The sequence below is a fragment of the Thalia democratica genome, chromosome 6, assembly GCF_965202585.1.
Source record: "Thalia democratica chromosome 6, ktThaDemo2.hap1.1, whole genome shotgun sequence".
Taxonomy (NCBI): Eukaryota; Metazoa; Chordata; class Thaliacea; order Salpida; family Salpidae; genus Thalia; species Thalia democratica.
In genome coordinates, this window is record NC_139170.1 from 8,162,831 (window position 1) to 8,177,718 (window position 14,888).

At 25.4% G+C, this 14,888-nt stretch overlaps 1 protein-coding gene across 1 annotated transcript; it reads left to right on the forward strand.

Moving 5' to 3' along the window:
- Nucleotides 1-1,840: 1,840 nt before the first annotated feature.
- LOC145838306 (chondroitin sulfate synthase 3-like) lies at nucleotides 1,841-14,304 on the forward strand. The gene is made up of 10 exons (XM_082945876.1): nucleotides 1,841-1,946; nucleotides 2,196-2,286; nucleotides 4,343-4,506; nucleotides 7,942-8,036; nucleotides 8,361-8,495; nucleotides 9,903-10,166; nucleotides 10,868-10,993; nucleotides 11,884-12,047; nucleotides 13,478-13,679; nucleotides 13,818-14,304. The coding sequence occupies exons 1-10, from the start codon at nucleotides 1,841-1,843 to the stop codon at nucleotides 13,875-13,877; spliced, it is 1,407 nt and encodes a 468-aa protein (XP_082802002.1). The 3' UTR covers nucleotides 13,878-14,304.
- Nucleotides 14,305-14,888: the final 584 nt, after the last annotated feature.

The following is a 14,888-nucleotide window of genomic DNA, read 5'->3' on the forward strand; positions in this document are numbered from 1 at the left end:
AGGGTTATTTTTGCACTAGAGTAAAGGTTTGTGATCAAAAGTGACCATTTTTTTATTTTAATCCCTTAAAGGGGTCGGCAAAATGCGGCCCACGGGCCACATTAATATTTTTTTCAACTAGTTGCATTTATTAATATTCTTAAAAAACAAAAAAAAAGTTTTAATGTTACTATTATAACATAATCTGTTGCCTAATTTTTTTTTGTCCAAAAAAAAAAATCGTTAAATAATTTTCTTAAGGCACATAAAAAACGTTCCTTTTTTTGAACTGCCGATCCCTGCCCTAAATGCTAAATGATGCTGACTAAGCAAGTATGCAAAATATTGTCGTCAAAAAAGATAAATCTTTCATAATGAAAATTAAATTTGGGTCACATGTAAAAGATAAATTAAAATAATGAAACGTGAAATTTATTTATTTACACACTTAAAGTAACAATACTTAAAAAACCTTTTAAGTATTTTTAAACCGCTAAGTGCAATTTTTGACCTTAAGTAATTCTTTTTTATTTAATAAGAGACAATAAAAGTTGAACATTCCGAAACCCAGACAGAAGTAAAAGAGACAACCGAAAAGAAATTTTCAAAACTAATAGCAACTTTAAATATTGTATAGAATTTTGAACAAAATTTGAAAACTCTCTAAAACCTCTACAAAACAGATAATAAATCCTTTCACTTCCTGTATTTTAATTTTTATACATATTTTGAGTAAATTAGATCTTTTATTTTATCATTCTATAAAAAGATAGCAAACGATCTTAACTATCTTTTTGTAATTAAACATATTTTTCATGTTAGATTTCGAATTAGTTTTTTTGTTGGTGAAAGATGGATGAAACTTTCTAGCCCTGTTATAAAAATTGTAAAAAAAATATTCTAATTGGGGGAATTTTAATGAAAATTGTAAATTGTCTGAATAAAAATTAATTAAAATAATAATCATATATTAATGAATGGATTATTAATTTGTTTTTTTTATTCTGCCAATTATGACCTCATGGCCTCTTTGTAGGGCCAGTTGGCCCACTTTGGGAAATATTTTGGTCTTTTTTCTTGGAAATAAGGAAAAGCTATTGCCTTAATTCCAGCAACATAATTCAAAAAACTACCATTTTAAACACCTAAGACTTTTTAGCTCTTCATCATCAAGTTCAGAATATCCAATGTAAGATTCAAACCTACCAGTAAAAACACCTAAGACCTAGTTTTTTTGTTGTTCATCATTGATTCCAGAATATCTAGTTTAAGTTTCGAATTGTGACCTCCTAGCCCACTTTGGGAAACCCTGGTATATAGCTTTCATTGTATGCTATGAGATATTTAAAATAGAAATAAATACTGTGAAAAATCAAACGCCTAATGATTAAATGAGACATTAAATTTATTATAGTTTAAGCTTGATATTGGTGCTAATCTAAAGTTAACCATAACCTCAAACTCTATTCTATAATAAGCGTTTACTAGATAACTTTGATGATAAAAGTATAGTAACATTAGAATATAAATTGATATTAAAAATAAGTAATGAACAGTACGAATAGTAGCTTAATATAGTTGTTCATTAACATTATCTATATAGTAAAATTTGTTTGATAACTGCCCTATAAATTTGCTATATTTTATAGATTTCCCTATAATTTTATTTTAAAATTTTAGTGGGAACCCTGTCTTATGGTCATCAAGTAAAATGCCTCATTTATAATGTCTTTAACTACAAGCTTTCTAAAAAAAGTAGTTGAAAATTAAACACAACATATTCAATATTTTAAAAGGTTATTTCTTTTGTTTCAAATTAAAAGTTGTTATTAATTTTATAACTTTTCGTTTTTACAGAATCATGTCTTTTTTAACCATAAGGAAAATTTTTTACACTGGAGCTGATTTGTTTTTAATATTAATTGGATACTTAACATTCCAGAAACTTTTTTTTAGTGAAACAAATGGTTAGTTTGTGTTTTTTACCTATAAATATTTGATATTTTTGTTTGTTAGTTTTATATATGTTTTATTCTGTTTTAATAAAAGAATAAATAAATATTTACTAAAGAAAAATATTGATGTACTGTGATTTTTCAGAAAATTTTAACTTACATTTTAATTTAATTTTTTTATTTAGTTACCATTTGTAGACTGATGCTTAACTATTTTTAAGTTTAATTTTAATGTATAGTGAATTTATAATAATTTAAAAGGTATACTTGGCGAAAATAAGAGCTGCAATATATCATGTCCTGTTTTTCAAAATAACAAACTTCATGATGACATCCAATCAAGTTCATTCAGGTAACTTGCTTTTTAAGTAGTATGATTTGTAAAACAGTGAACAACCTATACAAATTTGTAATCAGTTACTTTTTTAATATAAGTAGGGTTGCAACACACACCGGATAACTCAGAATATTTATAAGTTTTTGAAAACCTTACTATGATTCAGGACATCTTAGGATAACTCAGGATTTTTTAAAGTTTTTAAAAACCTTACAATGACTCAAGAAGTCTTAGGATAACTTAATATATTTTGAATTTTATACTTAAACTCAGGCTGACTCAAAATAGTTTTCTTTTTTTATTGAAAATCTTTTTTGATAATCTCAAGACAGATTTTTTTCTTGATTTTGAATGAAATCTGGTTTAGTTAGTTTAAACAATTTAGTTTTATAACCAAATTTATTAAAGAACTTGTTTTTTACTATTTTTTAAAATTTGGTAAACTTTTTTAAGCTATGAAAAAAACTCAGGATGAATCGGAATAGTTATAGGACAGTTTTTGGTGACTCAGTGCAGTTTTTCTGACTCAAAAAGTGGCAACCCAGTAAAAAGGTTTATTATAATGCTAACATTTTACTATAAAATATGTTTCTTTTGTTCTATAACTACTTTTGGTTTCAAATTTTAACAAGTGCTAGTTTATAAATGTACTTATGTTTAATATTTATGTATAAAAATTTTTTTTTAACATATAAATGTCCCCTTTTTAATAAAAAGTTTGTAAAGTATTGTTTTTACTATCATTTTTTTACTGCTCCAAAAAAAAAAAGAAAATTTTTTTAGAAAGGGATCAAATTTTGTGAACAATAAGCTCCTTATAAAAATTTCAAACTAAAAAGATATAAAAGCATTTCACTCAAGATCAACTAATTTGTTTAGCTTTGACCCAAACTTCTTAAATTTTTACACTTAGTCTATTGTTTAAAGTTACACCTTGGTTATTATTAAAATGAATCTGGGAAGCCCTGATTTATATTTTTTGTACATTTTTTTTTTGAAACTATCTTTTAATCAGTGTTTTTCTAAGGCAAGCAACTGTAAACAGTTGTGTTTGTAAGTTTTTTTTTACATTGCACATAGAATTTCTTAAAAATAAACAATTTTAATTTTGCTTTAAACTTTTAAAAACTCATTTTTAACAAATATATATATAAAAGTTAACGTTTAAGTTTATTAATTATAACGAGCAATATTGCAATAACTAGTAAGAAAATAAAGAAGTAAACTGGTAATTAATTATTAAGTGGGCAATATCTAATAAAAATGGAGCTAGTGAGTTTTTAATTTCAGCTAAGTGGGTGATCATGAAAAAAACCTTGATGCATATACTTGGTCACACTTTGTAATTTTTCTATAATCACTGATTTATGTACTTTTATGCATTTTATACATATATTATTTTGTACTAAGCCTATTGTGCACACAAAAACGTATACACACCTTAAAGTTCAAAGATACTTGATACTTTTGATACATACAATAATGCAAATGTATTCTAAGAAACACAAAACTATAGTTTACTGTAAATGAATGTAAATTTCCACTAAAATTAAAAGACAACACAAACTAGTCATTTATAAAAAGAAAAATTTTGAAAATGACATTTTGTAAAATGCATTATATGTTAACAGCATAATTATTTTTTCTTATAATCCAAGGAAACCTCCATAAAAATTTTGAGTCAATAGCTTAAAAATGAAGGAAAAGAAGATTGCAGATTTTTACTAAATTCAAAAAATTTAAAGTAAATTTAAAGTGAAAAAACTGCGTTCAATATGTTTGTATCAGAAAATTATATAAAAGTGACTGTGTTTTGAATGTGAATTAATTTGTTTGTTACCTAAAAAAAGCTGACTTGTAGCTTATACTTATAGCTTTAATATAAAAGCCAATATAGACTTTAAAAATAAAGCCCCCACCCCTTATGCCCTTAAAACTTGCTTAAAACCAAACTGCATCTAAGTGAAGATATTTATACAGCTTTTGTTGTATGACTGATTTCTCAATAAATATTACTACTAAAAAAACTTACATACTTGATATTATAAGAAAATAACAATGACTCACACAGATCATCAGCATACAAACCAACAGGAGTAGCATCGCAGGAGGTGAACAGATGGAAGTACTTCACGCAGAAGCACTTGTACGAGATGATAAATCAAGATCCGAGGATCGGTCTTAACGGGATGTGGAGACTCGAAGTTGAAGAAGTTAACAAGTATGGACTGCAAGGTTTATAATATATTTGTTTTATTTGATAATATATAAATATTGAAAGTAGGATTGCAAGAATAAACAAAAACTGATTGCAAAGTTTTGATTTATTATTGAATATTTTTGAATTGTTTTGATATTTTGTTAATTTGCATCCGTTAGCAAGTATTGATTGCATGGTTTATAATATTGCTAATGTAGCCTAATATAAAAGTTTCAAAAAAGGAAAAAAAAGTGAAAATAAAAAAATCTATTGGAGAATATTTGCCAAAAACTGTGGCAACCCTGTATAACATAAGTGAAAAGTTAAAAAAAAGCAAAAGTGGAAGTAAAAATATTTGTAAAAATATTGTTTGAATTGTGTTGTTATCTGGATTTAAAATTTTTAAGTTTAGTAAAAATATTATAAAGCTTTTAAATATATGGTGTTCATATTGAGCACAGTTTTAATGAAGAACTTCAATGTTGTTAGTGTTAACAAAATAGTAGTTTATAATTTTTTTACACAATACGTTTGTGGTTGTGTTCTAGTTTTAAAAAGTTTATAACTTCTTACAGCTCTTCTTCTCTCTAACTTTCCAGTCTCAGTCTTTTAAAAGAACAATGGTGCTAATAAAAACTGATTGTGCTGTATGTAAAAACAATAAGTTTAAGATAAGTTACAGTAACCTCTCGGATCTTTACGCACTTGTGATGTTACGCACTCTCGTTTAGTTACGCATTTCAGAATTCTATAAAATTCAGTAAATAAAATTTTTTTTTTTTACATTACACAAATTAAGTTTAATGTATATTTTTAAATTAAAATATGTTTTTCAATGCTAACACACCTCTCTATATCTTTAGACTTTGTAAATTTATGTTCCTTGACTAATTGATAAACATTTAGTTATACCTCAGTATATCAGAAATTTTGTTAACAATAAGAGATTAAATCAAAATTCTGAAATAAACATGACTGTGTTTAAAAATGAAAGTATAATGAAATAATGAGAGTTTAAAACACAAAGAAATAATACAGCAGTCTTGCCCTATATATTAATAAACACCATTTTATAATTGTAAAGAAATGCTTAATTATAAATTGAATTTGCTAAGTAGAATAGAATATAAATGTCACATGTAAATAAAGATAAAGATAATTTCTACTTATTATTAAAATAGTAAAATTATTTCTACTTGTATTATTATTTTATAGAAATTCAAATCCTTTTTTTAATATATGTATAGTTTTATCTGTTGTTTTCATATTTATAAATAAAGTAAACAAATAGTTAAAAGTGGGAAAGTGCCCAGTCTGCTTTTAACTAGAAGCAATATTAAAAAACAGCCATTATAGTGAGTATATTTGGTACCTCTCGTTTCTTTACGATCTCTCATATCTTTACGCACTTTTTCTGTGGACACAATGTGCGTAAATAAGCGAGAAGTTACTGTATTGATAAGTTTTCTTAAATAGTAGTACTTTTTACCGTTGTAAGATTAATAACTGTTTTATTTAAAAACCTTAGTAAATGCTTTTTTACAAGTTATTTAGAGATTTACAAAATTTAAGTTTGTTTTCTTAATATGGTTTATATTTATATGTGTTATTTTTTTAATACCTTATATTTTTGTTCCATAACATTAAAACATATATTTTGTTGTTTAAATTTGTATTTCTCATAATATAATTTAGAATTTTTTCTTGTTTGATTAAAAGTACATTTCATATCAGCAAATAGTTATAAACTTATATCATTACAGTTCCTTGTTGGCTTTAAAAAAATAAGTTTTGAAAATATAGTTTAGCTATGATTCCTGTGTGTCACTTTTTATCCTATCTGATCATCTCTAAGCAACCAGTTTTTTTTTTTTTGGGATTGAGATTTTAAATTAAAGAGTATATAAGGCTGCTTATGAAAAAAAACCTAAAAAGTTAAAAATAAATAATCGTTTTTTATAAAACAATAAACAATATAAACTGGAACTTTTTACAATAACAAGTGAAAATTTAAGGAAGTTAACATATGGTCAGTTTTGTAAAAAGTTTTTGTATTTGACTGTATGTCAATTTCGTTAAATTATCACTTGTTCCTCTAATAATTTACAGGGTTCGTGCGCGTCAGGCTAAATCAGTTTTTTTATTTAAAATTTTGAGAATCTCAGTTTTTCTCAGTTCTAATGCTTGAAAATTTTTGATTAAAAAAAACTGAGAAATTTTCAAGATCTTATTGAGATGTGAACTTATTTCTAAATAAAGATTTAGTTATTAAAGACAAAATCAGTCAGTATTTGTAAAAATAAATGCTTAAAACCTTTTGTTTAATCCCTTAAAAAAATTAAGGATCTTTATTATTTTGTTTTAAGTAGGTCATATACGTCATAATAATGAAAGTTCATAAATAAAATACAGTTAAAACATTACAGTTTAGTTCAACGACTTAGCTGTTTGTTTGAATTCTAATACTGGTGTAAGCGTTTCATTTAAATTTTAATAAAACACGACAATGCACTTTGTTTTATTATAAATCTTTTGGTTATAATGTATTTACTTAGTGCTTAGTTAAATTGAACAATTGTGTTTAGTTATATATATTAAATTTTTACACTAGTAATATATTAGATATAACACTTATTTTTAAACTGATCACTGAACTTGATATGTTAAGGGCATAGGGGGGGGGGGGGGTCAATCCTCTTTTCACAATTTAGTGTTATTTTATTGAGTTGTAATTGAGCTATGAGTTGCTTTTTGCAGATTTTTAAAGCTCAAAACATTTTTGAGATAAAGCTGGTTTAAGTCGTAGACTACAATAGTACTAATTAAGACCCCCAATACCTATAATGACTTCCAAAGGGGATTTTCCTTACTTGTAAAAAATGTCAGGCTAAATTGGGCTCAGTCAGGCTAAATGAAAAAAAAATCACGCACGAACCCTGAATTTACATTGTTTGATAGATCAAGGTCAAGGAGGTGGTCAAATATTTTTTCTTTACAAAAACTTAACTTACTTGAAAGTTTTAAGTATAAACCGTTGTAAACTTTTTATACTTGTTAGTGATTTTTTAATGTTTATATAAACTAGGTGCGAAAAAAAAAACTACTTTATTCTTTATAAGATAAGTAAATAAAAATTGGCTTTTTAATATTATTTAAAAAATGTTAATAAAGTTTAAGAATTATTTAATATTTCGTATTGGGATATTTCTAAAACAAATAGTCTGTATAAACTAATCAAGAAATTAAAAGTTTTTAAAATGTCAACTAATTGGGCTAACGACCAAAGTATTATAGTTTGAATGTGTGCAAATAGTAAGTACCAACTTTAAATATTTAATATTTTTAATATTTAAAATATCCATTGTAAAATTGTTGAAATGTTTTCAATTAACTTAATTTTTACTTTTGAATGCTAAATTGATATATGATTATAAAGTTATTGCAGTTTTTATAATTAGTTTTATTTTCAGTGTTAAAAGAAAAATCAATAAATGATTATAAAATGGCTGAAATGTTCCGCTATCAAGATCCATTTGCTGGTATTAAATACATAGTTGTATACCAGGTAAAGTTTTGTAATTGCGTAGTAACTAGTTTGTAATTATTTTATAACCTAAAAAAACTATTATTCAGCTCTTTTCTTCTAATTTATTTTAAATATTTTTCTGATATTTTTTTCCAATTTGGTGGTGTAATTTATGTTATTGACTCAGAAAACAAACTTTGATTTAATTTTATTCTTTTGCTGATAGTAAAATGAAGTTAATAAAATGTATATTTCAAACTTTCTTTTGTAAAACAAACTGATCTTGCCTGCGTTCTCTTTAAATAAAATCATTCTGTTTAATTTGTATAACTTGACTGAGCAATTCAAATTGTAACTCTACAGAGTAATTCAAACAAAGACAATCAAGTATCCTTACAAATTGAAAGAAAATATTCAGTTGGAACACCTCAACTGATATCTATAAAATATGATGGAAAAAATTTGAAACCAATCAATATTGTAATGTCACTGTCCAAGGTTTATACAGTTTATTTGGTTTTTATTTAACTGTAAAATTTGTTTTAATTTCTTTAAAAAGTTTGTTATTTTTAATGTAACATAATAATTTACGGAGGTTAAAATATAAAAATTGTTTAGAATAAGTATTAATTTTTACTATTTATGATATATTTTTGAATAACTGTTGTTTACAATTTTTTATAAAGCTTTTGAACTTTTGGTTTGATATTTTTTTAAAACTATTGAATAACGTAATTAAATGCTTTAAAAATACAGGTAACTAAGAAAATAAAAAAAACGTATGTTTCAAAATCACAATATCTCATTAAATTGCAATATTGTTAAAATTATAGCAAAATTTTAAGTTCTCTATGATAAAACTTATCATTAATAATTTGTCATAACTTTAAGCACATATAATGTAATAAATTTAGTATTTATTTTTTTAAAGTAGTTTATTAAAACAAAACTTGTTAAATGAAAAGTTTCAAATTATTAGAATAACAGGTCTGTCTTTTAGTACATACATTGTTAATACCAACTTTATATCTTATAGTTTTTTAGACTTGTTCTTTAAGTTTTTACAAAGTAAACTTTTAGTTCAATATTAATTTGTCCATCTATGCCACAACCCTATATACATGTAGGCACAAATCACAAAAGTTAAAATATTTTCTAATCTTTTTAAGACTATTGGTACAAAACTTAGGCAATTAATTTAAAGTAGACAACTCAAACATACATTCAGTCGGTACCAGATTCGACAGGCAAAGTCCTCTTATTGTTGGTGTTAGGTCATTGGGATTTGTTAGCATACATTCAGTATTTTACAGACCAAAGTATGCGCGGTTCATCTTAGGTGAATTGAACAACCATTGCAGTCAGGAAAATACTGCTGTAGCCATGCTGATGAATATTTTTTGTTGTTTCTGTCTTGCAGGAAACACAAGGTGACTCTGATGGTTTCTACCTTTTCCAAGTGCTTTCCAAAACTTGTCTTTCATTGTTGATTATCATATCACAAATCATTGTCGCCAACTAAATAATTGTTGAACAGCTTCGACTATGGACTGTCAAATGAGTTCTAAACTTGTTTAATTACTTGTAGATAATTAAAATGAATAACAGTTTCACCCCTGTTAATGTTTTTGTGCAACAGGGCTGCGGTCATCTTCATTTACATCTCTGCCAGTCATATGCCTCTAAAATATTTTTTCTATAGTCCGTGAAATCTCGAGCTCCAAATTTTGCTATAAAAATATTTTTTATTAAAGAGTTAAAAAAGAATAATTAATTCAACTACTAATTTAAGTTTTTATTTTCATTTAGGTTAGGTGATGACTTTTTTGCAGCCTTTATTATAATGATAATGATGAAATTAAACATATCAAACTTGTATTAAATTATTTATTTTCTCCTTACTAGGTGACGCAACGCTTCGTGGATTTTCTCCAGCGCTACAAGCGTGACGTCATCCCCCATCTGTTACGTCACAAACACTCAGTGAGGATGACAATAGTGGTGGCGACGGTGGAGGGAGCAAGCGAGCAGCAGCGGAAAGATGCAGAGGAGACGGTTGCCATGGTGAAGTCGTTCGAGCGTGACAACGAGAACTGTGACGTCACAACCATGGTCACTAAGAGGGAGTTTTACAACAAGGGAGCCGATTTGCACGAAGCTATATTGAAGGTTTGTATTAAAAGTTTTGTGTTTGTTTTGTAACTGTTCTTTACATAAAATGCAAAGCAAAATATATAAAACAAACATAAGTTTATACATTTTAATATTTACAAAGATATGTTTCGGACAATTGTTTTGGTTATTTATGCATCAGAGAAAGGTTTACTTTTAACAAGGCACAGAGCATCAAGCTCGAAGTGTAAAGTGTCTTTTTGCTTAAACCAAACTCAGTGCCTACTCTGTGTAAAGTAATGTGTCTGTTACATTTATGACAAAAAAATCTAATTCCTATATTTCGAAATTTTTTTTTAGAAAATTGTAATTGATTTTTCTGATAAGATATTGTTACAGTGAAACACGTAATAGTTTTAAACTTGCAAATGATGTTTTACTTCCAATAAAAATATATGACTTCCACTTTTAAAATATTTTTTGTCTTGTAATTAATCTATAGCTGTTGATAGGCGATAAAGTTAAGTCTTTCAGTGTAAAGTTTTTATCTTAGAGAATTATTGTTTGTCTTCAGAGATTTCATTCTTTTTTGATCCATTTTTAATAGCTTTTCGTTTTAATTTATAGTGAAACCTTTATATTCAAAAAAATATTTTTAAAATATAGGTGTTAGGTTTTCTCCATTTATAATATAATAAGAACCTTGTTAAGTAGTTTTGTAAAATCATTAAAATTCAAATACTTATGTACTTTTACAGTCAAGCGAAGACGAAATAGTGCTAGTAATGGATGTAGACATGAAAATAACGTGGGAATTTTTACAGAGAGTTCGACAAAATACAATTAAAAATAAAAGAGTTTTCTACCCCGTATCATTCTCACAAGTAATATATTGTTTTTTTGTTTATTTAATTTATAAAAGTTTTTTGAAACGATTGTTTGCAGCTTTTTCTTAATAATTTAAATTAGTTCTTAAAGCCTTAAACTATTTAAACTATAAGTTTTTAATAAGCTTTTTATTCCAAATAAGTTTTTACCAACAGAATATAAACAACATCTATAAAGAATATTTTTGATTGGTTTCGTTAACTTACACAAATAAGTTTACTTACATGGGTTTTTAGATAATTATCATATGAAAGTTCATAGTATTTTTCAATCTTACCCAATGAAATTTAATATAGTGCAAATATATAGAAACTCTACAACATGATAATTAAATTATAACATTTTCGATAAAACTGATAGAGTCGTTAAATGTAGATAAAAATTAGCAACTAAAAAGTTTTTATTTGAAAACTCAATTTATAAAGTTTTAAAATGAATTTATGAAGTTAAAGAATACTTTTCTTATATATTGTTGTATTTTTATTAAAAATGTTTATTGTTGTGAACATACTTACTTTGCTAGTGTTGCAAATAGTTAGTTATTTAAAAAAACTGTGTCTGATTGAAAAAATAAATTTCAGAATTTATTTAAAAGTTATATGTTTTAGGTTCAACTTTTAATTTAAAAAATTAATAACTTTTTTATTAAGGCAATGTATAGACTTATAAAGCCACTGATAGTTTAAAAAAAAGTTATTTATTTTAAGTAAATTTTTGTTTTTAAAAAGTTTACGTTTTGTTTTTAGCTAATCTGGTAAGTAATATTGTTATAAGTAAAAGTTTTTCAATCAAAGTTTGTTGTTTTTTATTTTGTTAAATTATACTAATTAGATTTATTGCGTAATCAGTTATTATAATGTCACTAATTAATTCTAATACACCGCAGTACGACCCTGATATAATGAGTGAGGCGGCCAAAATGGACTTTTCACTCGCTGGCTTGGTGAGCGACAAATGGCAAGTTAACAAGCAAACCGGGTTCTGGATGCACTACGCCTTCGGTATCGTCGGAATGTACAGGGACGATTATCTGAAAATTGGAGGATTTAAGTTGGTCGAAATTGCTCTGTGCTAATTTTGCTTTACTGGCATAATTTCATTGAGTGTTATTCAATTATTATTTAAAACGATTACAATGTTTGCATTGTTTTAGTTATAGTAAATAAAATTATTAATAATTGGAACACTAGATTACCTTTTAAATTAATTTTTTTTAGTACTTATGAGCACGTTATACTAACTTTCTTCTGAAAGTTATTTTGTTATAAAATCATACTAAGTTAAAGTTTAACAGTTATTTAATCAAGTATAAAATGGTGAATACTTAATTTAATGAGCTTCATACTTAATTAAGAAATGGAAATTTAATAATAGTATGTAATTTTTATAGTAGTTCTAAAAATAGATTAATCTGCAATATTTTTAGTTTTTTATTTAAGTGTTTTCATTTAGTTATACTAACTATGATTAAGAAATATAAAAAAGAATTAAAAATGGTAATAAGTATATAGTTTAAATAATAAATATAAACTAAAGTATAAAATTTGTTTATTAAATAACCCCTTCATTGAATATATAAAACCATGATTCATATAGCTGTTTTCAAACAGTTGACTTGTTAAAAATCAAAGTAAACATTAGGTAAAATGCATATTATAATAAAGTACATCTTAATATATTTAAAATTTGCTCTTTTCTTAAGTCTTAATAACAAAGGTACAATTTAATTGTTTTATTTTTAAGTAATTTCAAATTATTATAAATTTTTGTGTAACAATGTGACAAGTTTAACTTTTCGCTAATATTTTTTGAGAAAATGATTAAAGCATTTTACTTTATATTTTAAATTTTACCACATGATTGACTTAAATGCTTTAATTGTTATACCTACAATAATGCACGTAGAGATATCAAAGTGTAATTTTCAACTGCTATTAAGTGTTTAAATTTAAGTACCTAGTTTATAATGAAACCAATTTAGTACAAAACTACTGTTTAGGTTTAGTAGAAGATTTATTGCAGAAACAAAAACATTTGTCACATTTTGGACTTGTTTAAAATCTTTGTGGGTCTATCTATGCTTAGATAGTTGCACACCCCTATTTTGCTATTTCTACACTAGAGTGTTGAATTTTACGGGTCTTTTTAACTATCTTTACTTATTTTCTATTATTTATATATCTAGTAAAGACTTGAGAGAATAAAAAATCTAGTAAAGACTTTATTTTTTGCATTCTTTTAATCACATAGTTATCTTAAACACAAGTAGTTTGTTATAATCACTATTTTATATAAAGTAAAAACTTGAGATCAAAATATCACAACATTGTATTGTATTTATAATTATTTTATTAGCTCTTTAAACTGTAAAAAGTCTCCTTTTGTTTTCCTTTTTTTTAATTTGACTGCAAAAAATAATAAAATTTAAATTATTCTAATTATTTTTATTGTTTTTTTTTATTTATAATAATAATTTTTAGACTGGACATCAAGGGATGGGGTGTTGAGGACGTGGACCTGTACAAGAAGTTCATCAGTGACGTCACAATAGAAGTGTTGGCGTCGGTGGATTCGGATCTGCATCACGTGTACCACAAACGCGGTTGTGACGTCACACTTGAAAATATTCAGTACCAGCGGTGCATTGGAGCGTGGAGCGAGATGTTATCGAGTAAGGAGCAGGTAAGTATGGAAATATGACATAAAATAGTAATATATTGTTTAACTGCATTTATTATTATACAACTGCTGGTAAGTTAGTTGTAAATGTTTGATTAATATTATAAATGTAAATTAATGACAAAACAATAAAATTTGCAGGCTGGTGTGTTGTACGATGCGATGGTTGCAGGAAATGAAGATGAAATAAACTTGGTTTAAAATATAATCAACTTGCTATTACAAAACAATTAATCAAACAACAAACTGACAAATCTTCTTCATCTATCAACCAAAAAACATTAAACAAAACCATTGAGTATTGTAAATTGATTGAAAAATTTAATTTAATATTGTATTAAAAATCATGGGGTCGAGTGAATGTGATGATGGAGTGTTGATTTTATTATTTTTTGTGATGGTAGTAAGTTGGTATCAAGCAAAACATAAAAAAAAGTTTGTGCATTGTGATGACTTTAAAGTACGTATATCTTCTCATAAGTTTTTTTGTTTGTTAAAATCAGTGTTAAATTCAGTTTATTTTTGATCTACTTGAACAAAAGTTTTAATAAACTAAATTATGAAGATCTAAATGTAAGCTTAGTCATTTAATTTGGTAAAATATTTATTTAATGACAATACAAAGTTTAATGTCACATTTATAATGCATAAAAGTTATCATGTGTTAGTATTTATTTTGTATGTTCTTACTTTTATTTTTTCTACGATGAACTGATATTTTACGATATATTGAAATTATTGTTATAATATTTTTCTAATAAGATCCTTTCTTGCACAAAAGTTATAACAAAATATGCAATTTTTTTTATGAGAATTAATTTCAATCTTTTGTTTTTAATCTATTTTAGTAACATTTCGATTATATTTGTTTGCTATCAGATCTGGTTATTATTTGATCAAGTTTTAAAGTTTTAATAGTTTTAAATATTCATGTAATTTATTCAACTAAACTATGCTTATATAACACATTTATATTGTTCTACAATGTAATATTCATAACCTGTGTTTGAAAAATCTCAATTAGTCTTTGCAATATAATAGTAAAAAGCCATTCTGTAAAAGTTATTCTTTGTTTTTTATTGAAAGTTTTTTTATAAATTTCTACAAGTGTTTTAAATTAAATTAATTTTTTTTAATATTTTTCTTTATTTTTTGTGCTGCACACATCTCCTGACCTTGGTTTTTATATTTTTAATGAGATTAGTTTTTTCT

Coding starts and splice junctions, on each gene's coding strand:
- LOC145838306 (XM_082945876.1), top strand. CDS start 1,841: ATGTCTTTTTTAACCATAAGGAAAATTTTTTACACTGGAGCTGATTTG. Junction 2,287..4,342: donor ATCCAATCAAGTTCATTCAG/GTAACTTGCTTT, acceptor TGACTCACACAG/ATCATCAGCATACAAACCAA. Junction 13,680..13,817: donor TGTTATCGAGTAAGGAGCAG/GTAAGTATGGAA, acceptor TAAAATTTGCAG/GCTGGTGTGTTGTACGATGC.